At 41.8% G+C, this 23,305-nt stretch overlaps 1 protein-coding gene across 1 annotated transcript; it reads right to left on the bottom strand.

Annotated features, from left to right (window-relative positions):
• Window positions 1–10,102: 10,102 nt before the first annotated feature.
• RAB11C (RAB GTPase 11C) lies at window positions 10,103–20,005 on the bottom strand. The gene is made up of 2 exons (XM_010247122.3): window positions 19,591–20,005; window positions 10,103–10,791 (listed from the first exon to the last, which is right to left on the bottom strand). Exons 1-2 carry the CDS (start codon window positions 19,753–19,755, stop codon window positions 10,309–10,311), a joined length of 648 nt encoding a protein of 215 aa, XP_010245424.1. The 5' UTR covers window positions 19,756–20,005; the 3' UTR covers window positions 10,103–10,308.
• Window positions 20,006–23,305: the final 3,300 nt, after the last annotated feature.

Below are 23,305 nucleotides of genomic sequence, written 5' to 3'. Positions count from 1 at the left end.
GGATTAGGAAACTCGTAATAAGATTAGGAGGGCTGATATTTATCTGTAGATAAGATAAGGGATTATCCTTATCTCTTGAAGAGAGTCTAGATCCAAATACAAGATTTGGATTAGGAAACTCCTAATGGAATTAGGATAACCTCTCTTTAAGGCTATAAATAGAGGAGAAGGGCAAACCCCAGATCATCCTTCAAGATTACTGATTCAAGAGAGAAGACAACAGCAGTTGGACTGACATCATCTTCTACTCTTGCCTTATCCTGTTGTTGCCACCATTGCTAGTTCGATCTCCACCTGTAGGAGCGATTAAGAAAGGTTTTTGATATCAGTTTTTGGAAGAAAAACTGATCTGAAGTCGTGCTCGCTCGCCCTCCATCAGATTCTTGGCGAGGAATCAGGTTCTTGCTGATGGACCACCCTGCTAATTCTTTTCCACCCTACATTGTGTCATCTTCAATGAGAGCAGTCTTTGGAGATTTCCTTGGGCGTGAACACATTCATTGGGAGTTACCACTACTCTGTATCAGGTATATCCCTCTCCTACCTTTTGGTTTCCGATCTGGTCTTCTTTAGGGTTCAAGATTGATCCTTGAAAATGTTGTTTTCTAAAATAGGGAATGCGATTCCCAAATGGGAGAGAGAAAAATTTTTGAAATTTCGCCCAACCTACCTACAGGGTTCGGCCATCCATATGATGGATCTCTCATCTCTTCACTCCTGCCGAGGACGTTGCATGATTTGCTCCTTTTTTCTTCTCTTTGTCTTTTGTTAGATATATTTTGTAAGGGGCTCGACCTTCCCCAACCGATGCCAGATTTTGTAAAGATAAATGAACACAATCAATGAAATACTTTTTTGCATAACTTGTGCCTTTATTGTCTGCAACCCCCCTTTTTTACTTGGGGGACGATACCCCCTTCCGAGAGGCCACAAGTAGCAAAGAAGTTACCCGAAGTGGATCATTATTTGGACGTTCCCTTAGGAAGCTAAGGGAGTTTATTCGAGGCCGAGTTATGGTGCCAAGGGGCTCGGGGCCCCTTTCCTTAGCAGGAAGGAAAGGAAGGTGAAGGCCTTAGCTTTCCTGACTTGCACTTCACCCCCACCAAAAATTGGTTAGACGAGGCTACACTATTTAGCCAAGGGGCTTGGGGCCCCTTTCTTTAGTGGGAAGGAAAGGGAGGTGAAAACCTTAACATTTTTCAGCTTGTTCTTCATCTCTACTATGGAAGCTAAGTCGAGGCAGCTTGATGCCACCGAGGTGTTGGGGCGAGGACTGTGCCTTAGCTGGCCTAGCTTGGACTTCCTTAAGGGTATTTGGGGGTGTGATCTCTCGAGTAGTCGAGGCCGCGAGGGTGCGCTTGGCCGACGATAGAGTTTACTTCCTATGCCGGTGAAGTACTTAGTTTATTTTCATTGTGTTTGTTCATTATAGGCCAAAGTCTTTGGTCGACACTTATAGCCGAGGTCCCCACCATTCATTGCCTTAGGGAGAAAGCCAAGTAGGTGTATGGCTCACAAGGAACCATGTGCCTAGACTGTCGTCCATTCCAAGCGTATAACCTTGGAAGAGGTTATGTACTTCGGTCGGTTGCACGTCTGAGGGGTCCTAGTAGTTAGCAAAATAAGAACTTATACACTAAAGTTGGAGCGGAGGGGGAGGAACTTTGCACTTTATTCACAGTTTAGCCATCAAAGAGTACATTCATTGATAGTACATCCAGAGGTTTTCTAACCATGTCCGAGGGACCGGTCTTCCATTCAAATACCTAAGCCGAAAAGTGTCGAGGACAATAACCTTCTTGATTCTTTAGGGACCTTCACAGTTGGGGTCGAGCTTGCCAACACTGGGCTTGAGCGCAATGATTTTTCTGACGATGAGGTCTCCTTCTTTGTAATGTTTTTCCTTCACCTGAGAGTTGTAATAGTAGGCTACCCTCTGCTGATAGGCCACAACCCTAAGTTGGGCCTACTCTTAGACTCCTTCCAACAGATCTAGGTTGCTTTTGAGCTCTTCATCATTTTTTGCTTCATTGTATGCCTCGGTTCGAAGTGTTGGCTGGCCAATCTCTGTTGGAATGGCAACCTCAGTTCCATAAGGTTGAATGGGGTCTCTCTCGTGGCAGTCTGAGGTGTCGTTCGATAGGCACATAGGATGTTGTATAGTTTGTCGGCCCAAAGGCTTTTGGCTCTGTCCAGCCTGGTCTTCAATCCTTCCAAAATTGACCTATTGGTGACCTCGGCTAGGTCATTGATTTATGGATAGCCTACCGAGTTGTACTGTTGCTTAATGCCGAGGCTGGCGCACCATTCTCTGAATCTCGCATTGTCAAATTGTTTCCCGTTGTCAGTGACCAACATGTGGGGGATGGAAGTGGCAGATAATGTTCTTCCAGAAGAAGTTTTGTATTATCTTGGCTGTGATGGTAGCCAAGGGCTTGGCTTCGACCCACTTAGTGAAGTAATCAATGGTGACGGCAAGGTACTTTTTGTTTCCAATGGCTTGAGGGAAGAGGTCGAGGAGATCCATACCCCATTTAGCAAAGAACCACGGACTGTTGAGAGCTAAAATAATTGTGGCTGGCTGATGGGAGATGTTGAGTGCCTTTGGCACCATCTACTAAAAATTCCCCTACCTAAGTGCTTTTTGGGCCAGGGCTCTGCCACCAATGTGGTTGCTGCAGATGTTTTCATTGATCTATCAGGGCACATACTCGCCCTCCTCCTAATGAAAGCATCAGAGGTAGGGCAAGGTAAAAGATCTTTTGTACAACTTTCCTTCAAGCAAGATGTAGCAAGCTGCTTGCCGTCAAACTTGTCCGGCTTCATTCCTATTAGCTGGCAGTTGCTCATGTAGCAGGTAAGCAATAATAAGGTCCATCCAATAGGCCTCGACTTCTACAGGGAGCACCTAGACTTCTTCAATACTGGGTTGTGCCAACTTCTCAATGCGGATGGTGCGGCCAAGGGCTGGACCCAAAGTGCTTGCTAATTTGGATAGGGCATCGGCCCTCATATTCTCAGCCCGTGGGACTTGCAATAGGGTAAAACGCTAGAAGTAGTGGGCAAGTTCCTGCACCTTGGCCAAGTACTTGGCCATGTTGGGTTCTCTGGCCACGTACTCGTCATTCACTTGGTTCAACACCAGCTGGGAGTCACTGAAGACTTTAATGTGTTCGACACCGAGATCTTTGGCAAGTTGTAGATCGACGAGTAGGGCCTCGTACTCAGCTTCATTATTGGAGGTTGAGAAGTCAAATCTCAGTGAATACTCCACTTCGCTATTGTCCGGGGTGAGGAGTATGAGGCTTGCTCTGCTTCCTTTGGAGTTGGAGGATCCATCAATGAACAACTTCCAAGTAGGCCGAGGTCCATCATCATATATAGGAGTCTGGCTGAGGGGTCTGCTAAAAGTGCACTCCACCAAAAAATTATCCAGGGCATGCGCTTTGATTATAGGCCTCGGATGGTACTGCATGTCAAACTCAGACAGCTCGATGGCCCATTTGGTCAATCATCCCGAGGTCTCTAGTTTGGCGAGAACAGACTTGAGAGGCGGGTTGGTCAAAACTGCAATGCTAGGGGCTTGAAAATACGGTATGGGTTTCCTGGCCGAGATCACTAGGGCGAAAGATAACTTCTCCACCTCGGGGTAGCGGGTCTCGACATCGCAGAGGACCTTGTTGACATAGTAGATTGGTCTCTACACTCCATCTTCTTCTCTTACCAACACTGAAATGACTGCCCTGTCCTCGGTTAAGAGGTACAGGTATAGCAACTCTCCTGGAAGTGGCCAAGTGAGCCAAGGGGGTGAGGCAAGGTAGGATTTCAACTCGTCAAAGGCACGCTAGCACTCTTCTGTCCACTAGAAGTCCTTTAGTTTCTTGATGGCTCGGAAGAAAGATAGGTAGTAGTCGGCCAACTTTGACATGAGCCGGCTAAGGGCAGCCACTCAGCCATAATCTTCTCTACGTTGGCCTCTATATCCCACTACGTGACTACGAAGCCTAGGAATTTGCCTAAGGTGACACCGAAGGCACACTTGCTAGGGTTGAGCTTCAAATTGTACTTCCGCAAAGTGGCAAAGGTCTCGGCTAGGTCCGAGGTGTGTTGGTCAGATTTTAGGTTTTTTACAATCATGTCGTCCACATAGGCTTTGACGTTTTTCCCCATTTGATGCTTGAAAACATTGTTTACAAGTTGTTGGTAAGTGGCTCTAGCATTTTTAAGGCCGAAGGGCATGACCCTGTAACAGTATGTGCCATGCTTGGTGGTGAACAGGGTCTTCTCCTTGTCCTCAGGGTGCATCTTAATCTGATTATACCCGGAGAATGCACCCATAAAGCTGAGTAGCTCGTACCTTGTAATGGCTTCAACGAGGTGGTCGATTCTCGGCAAAGGAAAACTGTCTTTGGGGCAAACTCGATTAAGGTCTGTGAAGTCAATACAGATCTGCCACTTCCCATTAGCCTTCTTTACCATGACCACGTTAGACAACCAGTTAGGATAATGTACCTCTCGAATGAAGCTGGCGTCGAGTAGCTTATCAACTTCCTTTCCGATGGCTTTCTAATATTTCGGTGGAAAGTTCCTCTTCTTCTACTGAACTGGCCTAGAGCTCGGGTCCATGCTTAGCTTGTAAGTAATGAATGAAGGGTCAATTCTAGGCATGTTAGCAACAGACCATGCAAAAACGTCGGCATTAGCTATGAGGAAACTTACCAACTCGAAAAGGATGTTTGGAGGAAGGTTGGACCCGATGCACACCGTTTTCTTGGGCTCGATGTCATCTAGGGGTACCGAGCGAGGTCCTCGGCCAGTTGGCCTCGGCTCATTGGTTCCTCCCTGAGGCCAAGGCCCTCTAATGGTAGAGCTTCCTGTTTCTTTGCCTTTAGTGCTGCCACATAGCACTAGCAGGTAGTTTGTTGATCCCCCTAGACGACTCCGACGCCGTGTTTGGTGGGGAACTTGAGGGCAAGGTGGTAGGAGGAAATGACTGCCTTGAGTGCATGGAGGGTTGGTCATCCAATGGTAGCGTTGTAGGGGGAGCCGATCCTCACAACCAGGAACTCATTCATCCTCGTCACTTGTCGAGGTTTTGTCCCTACTGTGACTAGTAGGGAGATTCTTCCCTTCAGTCTGACAACGTTCCCAGAGAAGCCGGCGAGTGGCACGTCGGCGGGCTAGAGGAGCTTGGACGCAAACTTCATCTTCTCGAAGGCATCGTAGAAGAGGTTGATGGTTGAGGAGCCACTATCGACCAGTATCCTCTTCACCATGAAGTTTGCGACAACGGCTGATATCACCAGTGCGTCGTCATGGAGGACCAAGATCCCTTTCAAGTCCTCATCCATGAAGGTGAGGGCTTCGTTCTACTTCAGCTTCTTGGGAGCTGACCCTTGGATGTTTAACTGTCTAGCGTGGGATTCTCGAACCGAGACCGTGCCCCTGATGATGACGTCAATGACGCCAGCTAATTGTTGCGGCTGCTGATGTTGGTGCAAGGATGAGGCACCAACCTCGCCACCCACATATTCCTTCAGGTGGCCATGGCGGATAAGGGACTCGATCTTCTTCAAGTTGTAGTAGTCATCGATGTCATGGCCAGTGCCGTAGTGGTACTTGCAGTTCTTCTTCGGGTTACCCCTCTTGGGATTCCTTTTCATCTTTTCGGGCCACTTCACATACTCCTCCTTCCCTACTTGCATAAGGATTTGTGTTTAGGTGGAGTTGGGTGGCGTGTACTTGTTGTAAGCCAGTGGCCTCTTGTGGTCCTTGTTGTTGTTGTTGTTGTTGCGACTGTCTCCATTTCTCTTCTTCTTCGGGCCTTCGTGGTGGTGATCATCCTCTCCTTCCTGGCGCTCGTCAGTCGAGGCCTCTTCAGCGGTGATGTACTTCTGGGCTTTCTTCAAAAACTCTGCCTCGGATTTGAGCAGTGTCTTGGAGATCGAGCACTTGAGGGCCGAGACCGGCAAGAGGCCGTTGATGGCTACGTGCATGGAGACCATGGGTCATGAGTGAGACGACCTCTTCTGGCACCGTCGGCTACTGATGAAGTGGGCGAGGAAGAGATCGACAAACTACTCCCATGAGCTGATTGATCAAGGGGGGAGCCCGGAAAACCATCGGCAGGCCGCCCCCTTGAAGGTCGGCTGGAAGGCCCGACACGTCAAGGCATCGGAGTACCCATAGAGAAGCATGAGTGCCATAAAGCTTTCCAAGTGGTCGTTCGGGTTGGAGGTTCCGTCATACATCTCGAGTGTCGGAGCTTTGAAATGCGGTGGGAGGGGCTCTAAGGTGATATCAGTAGTGAAGGCGTCCATTTTCCTAGACAAAGGGTTCTGACTTGTTGAGGCATTGCCTCGTCTCTCCCTAACCAAGCGGAGTTCATCTTTGATGGCACCAAGCTCTGCCTGTAAGTCGATGATCTTTTGGTTGATGGGGGCCTGGGCCTCATCCTAGTCCTCTCGGACGCAAAACGGGTCAGCCCTGTTCCCCGAGTATTCTGACGCAGGCGCGTTTTGGTTCCTTCAGGCCCGTCAGCAATTCAGGAGATCTCAGAGGTCCGAGACACGAGAGGGAGCGGTGCGACGTCAACCCTCAGCCCTCGAAGGTGAGCTGTGGTGGCCCGGTCGTCCACCTTTGTCTCGGGGGCTTTTCTATCGGCAGCGATGTCCGTGATCTCGGCGGTGATCGTGAGACCGTACTGAGTCATCCCCTAGTTGGCTGACTGGCACGTCGAATGTTGTTGGACTCTGAGGGGTCAGCCCTATCGGGTTTGACTGGGCGTAAAGCTAGTGGGTTTGGAGATGATCGTCCACTATGGTGCCCCAGGCTCCCAACGGAGTAGCTACCCTGTGGGCGGCCTCTTGTCGGGCGGCCCACCTCATTCAACCTCTGCGTAATGTTGTCAAGCCGATAGAGGAACGCTTGGAATTGGTCCATCGTGACCAAGTTCTGAGCATTCCTTGTGTTTCTTGCCATCTCGATAGAAGCTTAGAAGTTAATTTTAAGGTGAGTTTTTTAATCCAGGGAAGTCTTAGCAACGATTCCTACAGATGACACCAATTGTTGCTGCCTTGGATGGGCCGAGGGCAAAAGGTAATTACGCTTCCGAGATGAGGGCTGGCTGATGAGTTCGAGGTCCGCTATGGCTGAGGTCTTGTAGCTCAGCCCTATGGAGGAAGAGAACACATCAGAGGCCCTAGGTGCTAACCCGAGGCGGGGACTCCGACGATCAAGTTAGCAAAGGTGCGATGGGAGGTGAACGAGGCCTGAGTTAGGATAGCTCAGACGAGGTCACGAGGGGAGTGATTGAATTCCAAGTAGCAAAGAGTCTAGATCCCTCACCTTAGGGGGGTCATCCCCTATTTATACTTGAGATCGCCTGGAGGTAGGTGCGCGCGGATGGCCAGGATGCAGTCCGGCCTTGTATGCGCAGCCACCCGAGGTCACCACGTGCAGCCGTGCCATTGGGCCCACGTCACACGCCGACTTCTGCTTCGCATGACGTCCCTATTAGGTCTGCGTTGTACGCCACCCTTTGCCATGTGTGGGCGTGCTGTTAGTCTTCCATGAGCGCCTACATCAGTTTCCAATTCAATCACAGAGAAATAGAACCGTTCAATTGAATGGATATTCACAAATTTAACTACAATAATTAATTTAAATTTCATTACGTTAATTTAGATAATATGATTTTAATTACATTAATTAAAAAATTTAAATTTAAATACAATTCTTTTATTACGTTAATGTAATTAAATTGAATAAATTGACATAATTTTAGATACAAATACTTTTATTACCTTATGTTAAATACATTAATTCAATTGAATTAAATGCGTATATAATTATTTTGATTACTTTTATTTTAACTAACACTATTTTAACTTTCATTATGTTAATTTAATCAAGTTTTTATCAATTTAATTTAGATATAAATTAATATAAATATTTCATTCCTTTTACTTCAATTTCACTTGACAAAACTCATGCATCGTAGTGGTCCCGACTAGCATGATTTTCAAAACAAAACACTTTAACATCAAAAATAAATTGATTTTACCTGTAAACCAATCAAGTTGTTGAACCCCTCCCAAGTGAACTAGAGGACTACAAACAGAACCGAATCAAGTATGGATAGATATAAATTTGATATACATATATATAGTCGATACCAGTTGGTTCTTGAATTTTCAGATGTCACATTGTCACGGGGCTGTTCAACGAGGCTTTGTTCAACGATGTGATTGAATAAGCCTAAAAATGCAAGCAACAACACACAAAAAGCAACAAGCACACGAATTAGTCAAAAGGCACTTTATATTGCATAAATTGATGGCAAGCACAAACACACAGTTTAGTGTCGATGGGGTCTCGTGCTTAACCTTTACACGTTACTGATTCACTCGACTACCTACCTCCCCTCAAAGAGTACGCCAAGTTTTTGGGGGAATGACATAAAGAAACATCAAAATGGTGAAAAATCATACTATAAAATTACAAGATTGTCATTGGCATTCCCCCCATACAAAATACATGTAATACCCCACCTAAGACACACTTGGACACTCGGATGGCATGTTGTGGGCGTGTTGGTGACACTTGATGGCGCAACAAATTGGTCACTTGTGACAACACAACAGTCGTGAAAACTAACGGTTCTTTTAAATTTGATTTATTGGATGCATTGATCCAACCCGGTTGTGGCATTTCCAATGGAGAAATGTAAAAAATAAAAAGAAAATTAAGAATTACTTATTTTGGCTAAGTAGGTCAAGATGGATGGAAAAATGTGGGTGAGGATGAAGGTGGGTTTTGACCATAGTTTTCAAGGCACCAAGGCGAGGTTAGGAGACTCGAGGGTGCCTTGTCACCTAGGCGTTGCTTAGGCGATGGATTTTTTTTATGTTAAAAACATAGATCCTAGGATAATTCCCTAGGTACCATAACCATATTTCTTTAATAATTATTCATGATTTTCATAAGAAAAGTATAAATTTCAAATTGAAGTATAGAAAATCAATATATTCATGAGAATAAAAGGAATAAGGAAAATAAAATTCAAAAAATATAGGGGATGAACCCTTATTTTTGTTATAGGAAAAGAAGAAAATAAAAAGTAGAGAAAATTCCTTATTAATACCCTGTACTTTGGCTCAAGTGACAATTTGGTCCCCGAACTTTAAATTGCAACAATCCAATACCCAAACTATCAAAATGTGACAATCCAATACCTGTCATTATGTCCTTCGAATGCCATCTAATTCTCTTTATCAACCATCCAAATGTTGATAAAAAACTGAAGTCCCAAATCATAGCCTCTTCTGTTCAAAAATGTTTGGTGATTGTTTAAAAGAATCTAGAATTTGGAACTGTTCATTTTATTGTCAATGATTGGTTCAGGGTTTTAAGTCTTGTTAGATTCAATACAGCATTTAACAATGCTTGTATTGATTAAACCTTAATAAATAAGAAAATAACAAAAAGAAATTATATAAACACACAAAATGATTATTTTAATTTAATAATATTTATTTTATAATTATAATATAAAAAAAGAATAAATAAAAAAATATTTTATAGAAAAAAGTAGAAACTGCTTGGCAATTAAGGTGAGGCGAGCCTCAAAGGGCGCCTGGCATTGACAACTATGGTTCTGACCTACTAACAGGGATTTATAATGAATGGAGCATAGTAGGTTAAGTAGGTCAATATGGGTGTGTCGACTCACCGTTTGTGGATTTGACGGTAACGTTTGATTGGTTACAAGGTTTTCAGGTATCATCATAGTAGAACCCATAACATTATAAATCATGAATGAACAAAGTGAACTGAATAAATTTTGGAAAATTGAACGTACAACTTCTTAGTAAAAATACAACATCAATTTTGCTAGTAAATACAATGCAATTTTTAATCAATAATATGTTCAAATCGAATCAAATAATATCAGATCCGATAGGGGTGGATGCACATTATTCGAATTTGGATTACCCTGACGTAATCGAATTCGAATTCAGACAAACCGATACCATTTGAATGTGATTGGTTTATCGTAAATCAAAAGAATGGTATAATAATAATGCACGTAAAACAGGTCTAGAATCAAGATCAAGTAATCCTTTTTGAGCATTTACTACAAATTACAATAAGAATTTTCCTACCCATTACTGAAACAACAAAAAAGAAATAACACTCAGGTCCAATAAAAGCTGTAAAATACCTGATGCAATCCCAACGACAAAGGACACAACTTGGTTCAAAAATATAAACTCATCAGAAATAGGAACCCATAAAGAATCACCTCTAAGATGAAGAGCAGCATGCCTTCTTAGTGTTTGCATCTGATCCAGAGACAACAATTGTCTTCCCTTCTTTAATGTTAGCAGGTGCAGGCTCCTCTGAAGACAGAGATTTCTTACTGATTATTCGATATATTTCTCCCAGAATAGTCTGGAAAGCTTTTTCAACATTAGTTGCTTCCAGTGCAGAGGTCTCGATGAAGGAAAGGCCTTCCTTTTCAGCAAAGCTTTGAGCATCCTCAGTTGCAACGCCACGCAGATGCTTCAGATCAGTCTTGTTCCCAATGAGCATAATCACAATATTAGAATCGGCATGATCACGCAACTCCTTCAACCACCGACTCACATTTTCATAGGTCGTTGGTTTTGTTACATCATACACGAGAAGAGCCCCAAGAGCACCTCTGTAGTAAGCACTGGTAATTGCTCTGTAACGCTCCTGTCCAGCTGTGTCCCATATCTGTGCTTTTATTGTCTTGCCCTCAACCTGAAGAGGAAAATGGAAAATATGAATTTAGATTTAGAATATATAAGTAGAAAGCAAAAAATTGATTTTAGTCAGGCTTGGAGTTAAATGAGTTCAAAACACCGAACACATTTTAACGTGGAAAACTAATGCAACGGAGGTAATTTGCACAGTATCCAGCATGGACAATCAAATAGGATGTAAGCTCTAGAAGAAATCCGTATACCCATATTACTATACCTATTAAAACTAAACAAACTAAAAACAATTCCAAGGTGATCCCAGCTATCTGTGGTCTTAGGAGGGTTCGACTGGATGCAGATCTAACCTTTGGCTTTTCTTTTCTTTTTGTTTTTCTGGCACAAAGTGTATGCCAAGCAAAATGAGGAGTCCAAGTCACGCTTAGAAAATGGAAAAACTTCAAAACTCACCACAAACTGACACCCTATAACTAAAATCGTCAGATTTTCAAGATCTTGGTCACATTTGATCTTGGTCTTAACTCTCAATACATGTCAGATTTTCAAGATCTTGGTCACATTTGATCTTTGGTCTTAACTCTCGATACATCAGATATATGGGGACCAATTCCCCAAGAGAGAGAGCTGTAATTTGGCTATTTGACTGTTCTAGTGTTGATTAACTGTGGTTAACCAGCACGGTGGGCTTTGTATTGGACCTCATGCAATAAATTTCTACAATTTAATAAAGTAATCATATGTTATCTTTCAAAAAAAAAAAAAAAAAGATTCTGAACCAGCTTTTTGTACTGTATGGGAAAATCCGGTTGAAGATTTTTGGACTGCAATAAGGAAAGTCAAATGCTCCACTGATAGAAAACCAGAATCCAGTAATTCTATCCACTCTTGATGGGTAGAGGAAGATGCCAAGATTAATACATTGTTGTGGAACCCTATGGATCTGAAAATCAGCAGTGCCTTCATCTTCTTGGATACATCCAAGCACATTCAGGATAAGGTTAAGAAGATGTATTCTTGAAGTAATAATAGTATTTGTATATATCAGGTGTTCCAATCCTTTTTTTTTTCTTTTTTGATTAGCAATGTCCCAGTCCTTCTTTTTTCATTTTGGGTGACAACTTATCACCTCTTACTGTATTCACTATTCCCTTATCCTTGCTATGAACAATTTTTCTTTATTTATTTTCAAAATAAATAACTCACTAGAAGACTATTTTTCTGAGTTGATGGGATTATGTGAGAATCTTAATATTTACCAGCCAATTACCTATGATGCTACCATGATACAACAATGAAGAAATAACCTATATGTTCCAGAGTTTCTATCTAGCATCTAACCTCAGTATGAACCTATTGAGTAACAAATTTTAGGTAGTCCTTCACACACTACATCTACTATGGATCATTTGGCTTAGGTGGTTACTGGGAGTGTAGGACACAGTGATCATGGTGGATATGGAGGATTTCACTTGTAGAGGACAAGGCAAGGGAACCCCCCATCACCTTTTCTTTTCACCCTAGTTGTTGATATCCTTAATAGACTTATTTCCAAAGCTGACAAGGAGATTAGGGGATGGAAAGTAGGTAGAAATAATATCCGAAACTCTCAGGTACCCATCTCTAGTTTGCAGATGGCATAATTATTTTCTGTGAAGAGGGAGGTCACAAGATGGTGAGGAATTTAGGGTCCATTTGGTTCACATTTGGAATCAGAATTGGAATGGTCTATTCCCCCCACCTGTTTGCTTCAAATGGGAATCAAAGTTGGAGTCAGAATCAATTGGATGAGATTCTCATTCCCAAGGGAGGGGGAGGGAATGGCCATTCCCTCAAATGGTGGAATGCCATTCCACCAAGAAATGGGAATTGGATTCCTATTCTGCCCAACCAAATGGTTGGAATCAGAATGGGCCATCCAATTCCAGACCCCTATTCCAACAAACCAAAGGAACAAGCCTTGACCCCTTCTTCCCCAAAGTGCTGGTTGCGGGACTCAATTCCGCATCAACACTGGAACAAACCTGCTAGTACACCAACGAGCCAGCCCTCGGTTGGTCTATCTAGATTGGGAGCTACATTCTATAGCGGCCTATCTAGATTGTTCTATCACTAATTGGCCTCTGACCTACCTAGGCCTCCCACTAGGTGCAAACCCCAAGGAAAGTACATTTTGGAGGCCAATCCTAGAGAGGTGCACAAAGAGACCAGTAGTGTGGAAGGGGAGCTAATACATCAATGAGGGGACGGGGGGTTAAAATAACTTTCATAAAATTCATGCTTGCAAATTTGCCAATTTACTACTTGTTAGTGTTTAGGATTTCACAAAAGGTGGCCAATAAGATTGAAAAAGTAATGAGGGAATTCCTTTAGAAGATAGGGGAAGAGAAGAAAAATCACCTAATTAGATGGGAGATCCTCTGTAGGAGTTTACAAGAGGGTGGGTTGGTGGATAATGTAGACAAGAACATAACATTGATGGCCCTTGGAGAGGGGGAGGGGGAGAGAGAGAGAGAGAGATAGAGAGAGAGAGAATGTGGCACAAGGTTATAGCAAACATTCATGGTAGGTTGTACACTAGATGGGATACATGTGTATCTCAATGAGCTACTTTGGTGTCACCTTGGAAGGCAATTCATGGTATTCTTTCTCACTTTCACAGTTTCATCAAGTATGATGTTTTTCAGGGGATTCTATTCAATTTTGAGAGGATGTATGGGTTGATGTTTCTGCCTTCAAGGATCTTTTCCCTCTTTTGTACTCTATTTCCTTGTATAAAATTATGTGTTTCTCAAGTTTCATTATCCCTCCCTTAATGTTTTTGGGACACAATTGGGATTTTGGTTTTCAAAGAGGTTTGAGGGATTTTGAATTATCCTATTTGGCTGGTTTGTTGCATTTACTCGATAGTGTACCTAGACCCCATCAAACAAATAGATGTATTTGGACCCTCCATCCCAAGGGATGTTTTTCTTATGCTTCTCACCTTTCTTCTCTCCCTCGAACCTTTCCATTCAAGGAAGTTTGGTGTAGACCAATTCCACCCAAAATAGAAGCCTGTTGTTGGAGTGTATCATGGGAAGGTTAATGCACAATTTGCAAAAAACAAAACCCTTGTGTATATCTCCAAACTGGTGCATTGCATGTTAATCCAATGGAGAGAGTTGTTACCAATTACTAATCTCCTAACCTAGAGATCTTTGCAAATGGTTTTTCGCTTTATTTGGGTGCAAGTGCACTTTGCAAATGGAGGTGGACATACTTTTCGATCCTTCTACCTTTCTTTGGCCTAAAAGAAGGGGAAGAATTATGTGGAGGTGTTTAAAAGCATTATTGATTTGGACCCTATGGGAAAAAAGGAATGCTAAGGCCATGTTTAGTTCACTTCCATGGGCCTTATTCTTTCAATTCTTAGCCATTCTGGGTAAGAATGAATTACATGAGAGCATTTGATTACAAAATTCTTACCATGGGCCTCATTCATTTTAGAATGAAAAATGAGTCCATGGCACAAAAATTGAGGTAACTTGCAGTATGAAAAATAATAGTGCTCCATGTTGCTCATTTCCATTCTTCAAAGAAACTCTATGCCGACAGTCATAAACTGTCGGCCTAAGTCTCAAACTCTCAATTCTCAAAAACCATCACCATAGACTTTTATAGATGGATGGCAACAATCAACCATCCGCCAGCCACTGCTATCATGAAAGCTTATGCCAACGAACATTGATTGTTGACCATCCATCGGTAAAAATCTATGCCAGCAGCTTTTGAAACCTAGGCTAGCGGTTTATGACTGCCAACACAGAGCTTCTTTGAAAAATTAATAAGATGTTTTACTATATTTTATGAATTTCTTAATATATTATCTTTATTGAATATACTATTATCAATTTAATGAAAGTTGGACATTTTATACTTCTTCATGTTATTAATTTTATTTTCAATTTTACAATTTATAAATTCCAATTCTATTTGGAAGTTCCAAGCTCTTTCTTCACTTGCACAACTACCTACTCAACCAACACTCATTTCCTTTTAATTAGTTTTAAATAGGTGTTAATTGTTTCCTTTAAATTTTCTTTTATGTTTTCTCTATGCAAACCAAATGCAAAAACTTTTCTAGTTTCTTGTCTTTTTCTCTTTTCTTTATATATTTTGTGTTATTGATGTGGGACCCACACGGTTGATTTGTGTTTTGTTGGTGTGGGTCTTGTGTGCTTCAACTATATATCTGCTAATGGGTATTGTATGATAGCTATATTCAAGCTTCAAAGTATCGACATGTATCGGCCCGTATCGGCCGATATGTATCGTTTCGGGAGCTCCCCGATACGCCCCTACAGAGAGTGTATCGGGGTTCTGACCGGTTCAGGGGTTGGAGGAGCCTTAAACTGGCCCCCTGAATCGGTTTTGAAAAGAAAATTAAAAAAAGTTAAAAAAAGTACCAATGTCGCCCAATACACCCCTACCGGCGTATCGGGCGTATCGATATTTTGAACCTTGGCTATATTATTATGTTGGTTAATGAAAAAAATGAGTAAAAATTAAATTTGTAACCAAACATGTTCAAAATATATACACATTCTTGCCACAAAAAGAATTCATTTTTCTAGAAAAAAATGTTTGGTTCGTAGCAACATGTTCTCATTCTGCCCATCCACCCCTTCCAACTTCATTTCATGTAATAATAGCAGCTCCACTCTATAACATCTAACCAAGATTTATTACCATGTCCCTTCTCCTCCCATCCTTTAACCCCCTTATATTCCAAGAGCAAACCCTCATTTCCTCTTGATACTTTCTTTATTTCTTTTTCTTTTTCTTTTTCTTTTTTTTTTCTTTTTTTTACTTAGGATCTTCTTCTGCTGTCACTGAATCACTATTTCCTGTCCTAATCTCCTATCTAAAAAAAAAAAGAAACTTTGTCTCCTTTCTCTTCCACTTCCCTTGAACACTTGTCATGCAACTTCCTCCCCACCCCCAATAAACAAAATCCCAATATTTTACTCACCTGAACCTCTGTTTCCACCACCTTCTTTAAATCCACCTTTCTCTGCACCTTATAAGTCCTTTCCACTTCCACCTACTGTAACTAACCCTGCTACCCCTCAACCTCCCCTTCTCCTCCCCCCCACCTGCTTCGCTCTAATCTTCTTTTTCTCTGGTACACCTGAGATTTCGGAACAGACACACCACCTAGCTCAACCTCTCATCTACCTCTTCCTCCAAGGTCTCTCTCCCCACCATCACCTTCTTCATCTCTCTCTCCCCACCATCAGACACTCTCACCCATTATTGTTAGACACAACCCTTAAACTCTGAAAACACACCAACTTCCTCAACAGAGAACAATCTCCCTTTGATATCCTATTCTTCTATCTTCAATCCTTCTTTAGTTTTAACAAAGCCAAATTATGCCAGCACAAATAAATCCCATCATTCCCACTACAACCTATAGAAATGCAAATAGATTTCTTATGCCCCTCTCCGAAGAATACAAATAGCAGATGCACAGAACCCTACTATTCTTCTAAAGTTAAGTAGGATCTACCATCTCCATTCAACTTACTCCACCTATGATTAGTTTCCCCATGTAGTGCACTCATCTACGAAAGCACACACACCTAACAAAGGCCTCCTTGCAACAAGTAGGTGTAGCCTCTACCTCATTCAAAAGCTCTATTTAATTTATCCAATTATGGTGGGAAAGGACCCGATTAAACTAAAAAACTTTAGCTTCAATGGAAATCTGGGTCATGATAGATGAAGTTGAAATGTCAGAAACAGCTAAGTGGTGGAACAGTGAGCACTGGAAGAAGAGAGACGAAGAAGATTGGGATGAGGGATGAGGAAAATAATAGGGAAAGTGGTATGGAGGAAGAAGGTACCAAAGATTTAATGTGAAAGTGGAAAGAAACCTGTTCTGATGAGATTTCATAACCCATGTTAGAGATGGGGGAATTCCTATTGGAGACTCGGTCACCAATTCGGCCCAACTAACAATGAGGAATCGCCCCCTACATGATTCGACCGAGTTGGGTTAATGCAAGGTTGGATGTTGGACCCACTCCCTTCAGGTTACCCGAACCGCTTGGGTAAATGCCCCTGCACCCACCATCCACGACAACCTTCCATTCTCCCAACCCGACACCCCCCCCCTTGAATAACCCTATTCTCCATTCCCAAATCCTTCAGTCAGTCCCCCAAATTCTGACCCCTTCCAGCTAACATCTCCAGAACTCTTAGACACTCGAGAAGAGTTTCTTTTAACACCTCCTTTGAAAATTCTGCCAAACCTTGATTCTTAATTGAATTTTGAACATCAATCCCCATCTGACTGTTCACATTGGTCCCAATTGAGCAGTCAAGAGGGACTTGATATCTCTTGGTCTTGGCCCACGAGCCTAATCGAGATTCCTCAGGACCCGTCTCTGTTACAGGTCTCTAGTTCATCGTCACCTTCCTCTCTATCTCCCTCCTCTCCAGCGAACCCCCAAGTTATCACTTTCATCCACCTCCTCTTCTAGGACTAGGGTTTTACTTGTTTCTGACCCCAAACCCTCCTTGTCTCCAAGAAAGAATCTTTACAACAAAGTGAAAAAGAATCCTAATTGTTGCATTTATTCTTCTCAAATTCACATAGAAGAAAACTATTTTCTGCATAATACAATTGACCAATCAATTCTAATTTTCAGGAAAAAAAAACGCTGATTTTCAAAATAGAACTGATCATTCAACCACATCATATAGTGAAAACCCTACATAAACTAATCACAAAAACACTTATTTAGTAGAAGTTCCCTTGACATTTATATAGTATATAAATTTTAGTGATTAGTTATTTAAAGCAAGCAGGCTGGGATTGCTTCCCTTGCTTGGCAGATCTAACCACAGGAAACAGTCTAATCTAGTAATTTTTAATGAAAACTACCATGCTCACTTTAACTTATATAGACAGAACCAACATTTCACATGGATTGTATGTAGATTGTATCCTAAATTGAGGCTCTTGCTCCATATATGTGTATGTTTTCCTTTGAACCAGGTAAGTAAAGAAAACATATGCAGGCAAGGATTAAGAGCCTTACTTTTAGGCGACATACATTCCAATAAACTGAAAATGGGTTATACACACTCATATCAATATATAAAGTAGGAATAATTAATTATTTGCCCAAACAAAGTTATTTAAATCTATACTGCCTGCATGGTTGGTTGTCTAAGTGATGGGCCTCCAAATGCCTAGGCAATGCTTTTTAACTGCAAAGTAGTTATACTATGCTTTATATATTTCCCAGTAGTCATTTCCTAATTTTTTACTTTTGGCCACTGAATTGAATGTCATGATTCTATGCTATTACCCTGCAACACCAGAAGCACACACCTTTCTGTTCTACTATTTCTACTAAAACAAGGAAGTTTGAGCTCTTTCAGAAATGGGGGAGAGGCTTTTAATTTGTAATTTTCAAATCCAAAAGTACAACTTTAAGCTCTTTTCAGTATTCCACTTGGTTTATTCCACATGTGAGGCATGCAAAACCAAGCTAAGTTATAGTCACATAACCACAAAAGACACTAAAAGTTACAATTTACAAGATTCCTCCTACTTAATGATTTAGTATTCATTCTTTAAATGGTAAAACAGTAGAGCATAGAATATTAGCCATTTGCATTGTACTATTCTTGTCGTACATTGGATCTTGGAAAAGAATCATTTAATGAATATGCTTCAAATTGAATATCTTAAGCTCAGTTAGTGAAAACCCATACAAGAGAATGCACACCACTCTTAGAACCAAAACCCCAATCTAGAAAATATTAGGTGGTGCTCTACAACATGAATGTTTTTGTTTTCATTTGTTTTTAAAATCGCCACATCAGTAAAAAACTTTTGAAACACGTTCCTGAATTGTGTTTTAGTTTTGAAAAGTAGAAATGAGTTGGTTTTCGTTTTGAAAAAAAAATCATATTTTTGAAACCTAAAAATGATGGCTTTAAAACCAAAAAAAAAAAACAAATTTTGGATTACAAATATTATATGATTTATGAAACATGATAACAGGTTATCAGGTAAAAACCTATTTGGAAATCCGAAATCCAATAGAACGCTTTATTTTTAGGAACGAAATTGTTTTCAAACCAGATGGTTTTGATTTTCTTTTCTTTGGAACCAACAACCTTAATCGATCTTGAGAATGCTCATGAGTCGCCCATCCCCCCACCCCAACCCAAAGAGATAAAAAAGAAATAAAAAAAGAGGGGGAGAGAGAGAGAGAGAGAGAGAGAATAAAACCACGACTAGTTTAGTTTTACTTCAAGAGAAATATGCGCAGAGTCACGTATAACTAGCAATGATTATTCAGATTTTAACGATAAGATACTGGCCACGAATCAGATCTAGGGTAAACAATGATTACACATCAATAAATGAACTTTAATTAAGCCAAACATACTAGATCCATAGTCGAGAAACGAATTTCACAAAACCCATTTGACATTTACTTGTCATTACGCAAACAAAGAGCAAATTTAGAAAATAGAAGAAAGAAGCAAAGGAAAGAAAGAGAAAACAACAATAGAATACGATTCAGTTCAAAAACTAAAATCACTTCAAAATAAATTTCAAATCGAGATACTGAAAAAAAATAATAATAATGAATCAAACGAATCAATATTTTCAAATAAAACCCAAAAAATAAGAACAGCCCATCACTGGTTTCCACCAAAAAAAAGTTCAGAAAATCAAGGAGGAAAGACCAAAGAACCCAAAAATAGGGATACCCACAGATCCAAACGAAATACAAATCAAGCAAAGGTAAAAAAGTAAAGCAAGCAATACCTGAACGGTCCGAGTAGCGAATTCAACACCGATTGTGGATTTAGATTCCAGACAGAACTCATTTCTGGTGAATCTGGAGAGAAGATTGGACTTCCCAACGCCAGAATCTCCGATTAATACGACCTTGAATAAGTAATCGTACTCCTCATCCGGTCTCCTCGCCATCAGTTGTGCAAGAAACAAATCGCGTTCTTCGATCCGATGAGCCCCCAACGGACTCGGGAGGAAGACCTCGATTCAAATCAAGAAAGAAACAAAATTAAACTAAGCGCTTCTCTCTCTCTCTCTCGCTCGCTCGTTCGCAGTAACAAAGAAATCGAAAGTCCTAGCATATGATAATGCGGACAGAGGACACATGTCCAATGTCCCCACCCTTGAATCTCGCGATATTGCCAGAAAGGAATTTATTTCAAGTAGAACTTAACAGTTGACAGAAGTTACGGTCTATAAGGGGCGAAAAAGCGTTGGCTAGGTTTCGTTTTAGAGTGACACCGTGGGATGCAAACGGATCGGATCGGATTCGAATTAGGGTATATTCGAATCCGATCCGATACTGTTTATCTCGGATCCGATCAGACCTGATATGACTCGATTTGAATTCGAATTCTATGGATAAGTTGGATATTCAGATCTGATCCGATCCGACTTATTTTCTTTAAAAATTAATAAATTATTAAAAGAAAAATAAATTAAATTAATTTAAATAAAATAAAAATAAAAAATACAAATATTTTTTAATTATTTTCATTATATATACATATTTAAAAAAATAAGTAATATAATAAATTTATAAAAATAATATAAAAAATATATTTATAAATAAATAAATAACATATATATGTATTATATATATTTATATTTATAAATATATAATATATATCGGATAGGGGGTGATCCGAATCCAATCCGATTAATAGGATTCGACAATGAATGATCCGAATTCGACCAAATAGGATCGGATCTCGGACCAGATCATGATTTGATCCATTTTACACCCCTAGTGACACGTTGAGGGGAGAACATGGGACGAGCTGGGTTTTATACATGGTACAAGGGCTTCAGACTAGGCCCCTTCACCCTTGCACCCCGAGCAAGGCTTACGGGCTTTTCTCACCCTATAGAAAGAAAAAAAATTAAGAACCGTTTGGGCTGTGCTAATTAGGGTTAATCATCAACAACCAAAAATCGAATCAAGCCAATAAAATTGGACCGAAAAAATCTAGTTAACTGAATTGATTGGTTTGGTTTGGGTTAAGTGTTTTGAAAAAAACAAAGGTACCAGTTTGATTTTAGTTAATAAATGTGAAAAATCAGCCGTTAACTAAATTCACAGGTATATATTTATATATTATATATACTTTTCATGCATATTAGTGATTCTTATTAAATATAAATATGTATGCATTATATATAAATATATATTTATAATATCTAATATTATATAATATAATATATTACATATATTGCTAGTATTTATATTATATAATAACATATTTATTTATAAAATATATTAAAAATTCAAAACAACAGAAAAACTGAAGAATTGAACCAATCAATCGGTTAACTGATTGGTTAATTGATGAAGGGTGATTTGGCCCGACCTAGTAAAGAGGGGACGCGTGGACACGATCTGATCAAGAGATGACAATTCAGCTTATCATAACCAGTCCGCAGCAGATCGAGCTCGGGTACTCAACCACCCCGGGCTAAAGTGACCTCGGGACAAGGCCACCTCGAGACGAAATCACCTCGGTACCAGATCGCAATAAGAACACCTCGATGCCAAGGTACTTCGGCACTCAACCCAGTTTGGGACTTAAAGACATCAGTTCGGGGATACCGACATGCCACTACGTGGTGATCCCAAAAACCCCTCCAACGGATCCCGGGCCTCATGGGATCACGCCGCGTAACAGCTAGCATTATCTCCTCGACCGATTTGAGCAGAAGTGATGAACCTTATTGGTTGGCAACATTATCTTCCAACTAACGCGGAAACGAGTCCTATCATGACGAAGATCCCGGAACTGATCCGCGAAACCCGCGAGGACTCGACTATATAAAGGCTCCACCCCCGGAGGTTCAAGGTACGCGTGATTTCTCTGCTTTCTAGCTCTCCTACATCCTTAAGCTATTTCAGCTCGCTACAAGTATACTGAGTTAAGCATCGGAGCGACCTCGCCGGGCTAGCAACCCCAGTTTCCCTAATCCTACTCTTGCATATCAACTTAGTCCATCGTCCGCCTGGAAGCCAGATCACCTCCAACAGGGAGCAGTGAGATCACGCAACATCATTTGGCGCCGTCTGTGGGAAACGCTACAAAAAGCCTTTCTCCACCAACAATAACAGAATCAAATCCATGGCTTCTTCCAGCAACGCCGGACAAAACAACGAAGCGAACGTCTCTGGGGGACAGTCTCAGATCCCGTCTGTTTGCATAGGTCAGTTTACCATACCGCTTACTGCGGTTGGAGTCCCAATGCTGATCATGCCCCAAGCGATTGCACAAGTAAATGCGCCACTCCCTCCTATAGTCGGCGCGACATTCGCTGAACCATCTGTGGTTCCCCCTAGAGTCGGGCAATCTCAACTTGACGACCTAGTACACTGCGTTCGGGCCATTCAGGTCCAAATGAAACAGGTCCAGCAATTCCAACACTATCAGTAACAAGTCCTCCATCACTTTTACCAACAACAGTTCCCTCCGCTACAGCAGAATTCGCAGCAGGTTCCACCTCGGCACCCGGGGGCATAGCAGAATCAACCCTGCCGCCGTCAGTAGAATCGCTCTCCCCGCCAAGGCAAGACCTCCCAAGTCCCACTTCCTCTTGGGAGTCAGGTCTCGTCCCGCAACAAGAGGAACAGACAAGTCACCCCCACCCGCTTCTCAGGGCAACTTGAACAGATCGGGAGATACTCAGCCCGCCAGGGCCACATTACCTCGGCCTTCTCATCAAGAGGGCTCGCTCGCAGGCAACCGGTTCGGGCCCCTGGCCGCAGACTCAAAACAAGGCCCATTCATCCATGGTAGCCAGGCTCAACACCCAGAGCCACTCCACGCCAGAACGGTACCAGATCATACGGAAGTCAGCAGCACTAATGCGGAGCCGGTCAAGAAGCAACAACAAAAGCGTCGTAAGGCACGATGAACTACAGCTCGTAGCCAGCTCATCGTTCCCAGCCAGCTAGAGCAAGCAAAAGGTAAAGAAGAGGCGAGCTCGGCAGCCGCTAAGACTATTCCTCTCCTGCTCGGGTCGTCTCCTCTATCCTCCGAGCTCCTGGCGACTTCTATGCCAAAAGATTTTAAAATGCCTCCTCTGGACAAGTACGACGGATCCTTCAATCCGAATGATCATGTAGACTCCTTCCAGTCCCAGATGCACCTAGCTAGGGCTGATGAGTCCTGCATGTGCGTAGCCTTCTCCACAACATTTAAAGGAGTAGCTCGCACGTGGTATAGGAACCTCGTGCCAGGGACGATCAGAAGTTGGGTGCAGTTCGTAGAGTTGTTCACCTCGCACTTTATCACCAGCAAGAAGTGTCCGAGGTCCCAAGAAAGCCTCCTAAACATAGTTCAGAGAGAAGGGGAGTCAATTAGAAGCTATATCAAATGCTTCAACGACACCTGCTTGTAGATCCCCAACCTAGATCCAGCAGTGAGGCTCACGGTGGCGAACAAAGGTATAACACACAGAGAATTTAAGTGGCATGTGG

This window comes from Nelumbo nucifera, chromosome 1, assembly GCF_055504915.1.
Source record: "Nelumbo nucifera cultivar China Antique chromosome 1, China Antique-T2T, whole genome shotgun sequence".
In the NCBI taxonomy this organism is placed as follows: domain Eukaryota; kingdom Viridiplantae; phylum Streptophyta; class Magnoliopsida; order Proteales; family Nelumbonaceae; genus Nelumbo; species Nelumbo nucifera.
This window is presented reverse-complemented; position numbering and strand designations above follow the sequence as displayed.

Excerpts from the sequence above, each read along its gene's own strand:
- RAB11C (XM_010247122.3), bottom strand. The coding sequence starts at position 19,755 with ATGGCGAGGAGACCGGATGAGGAGTACGATTACTTATTCAAGGTCGTA. Across the intron at positions 10,792-19,590 it reads TCGCTACTCGGACCGTTCAG|GTTGAGGGCAAGACAATAAA; the intron begins GTATTGCTTGCT and ends TTTCCTCTTCAG.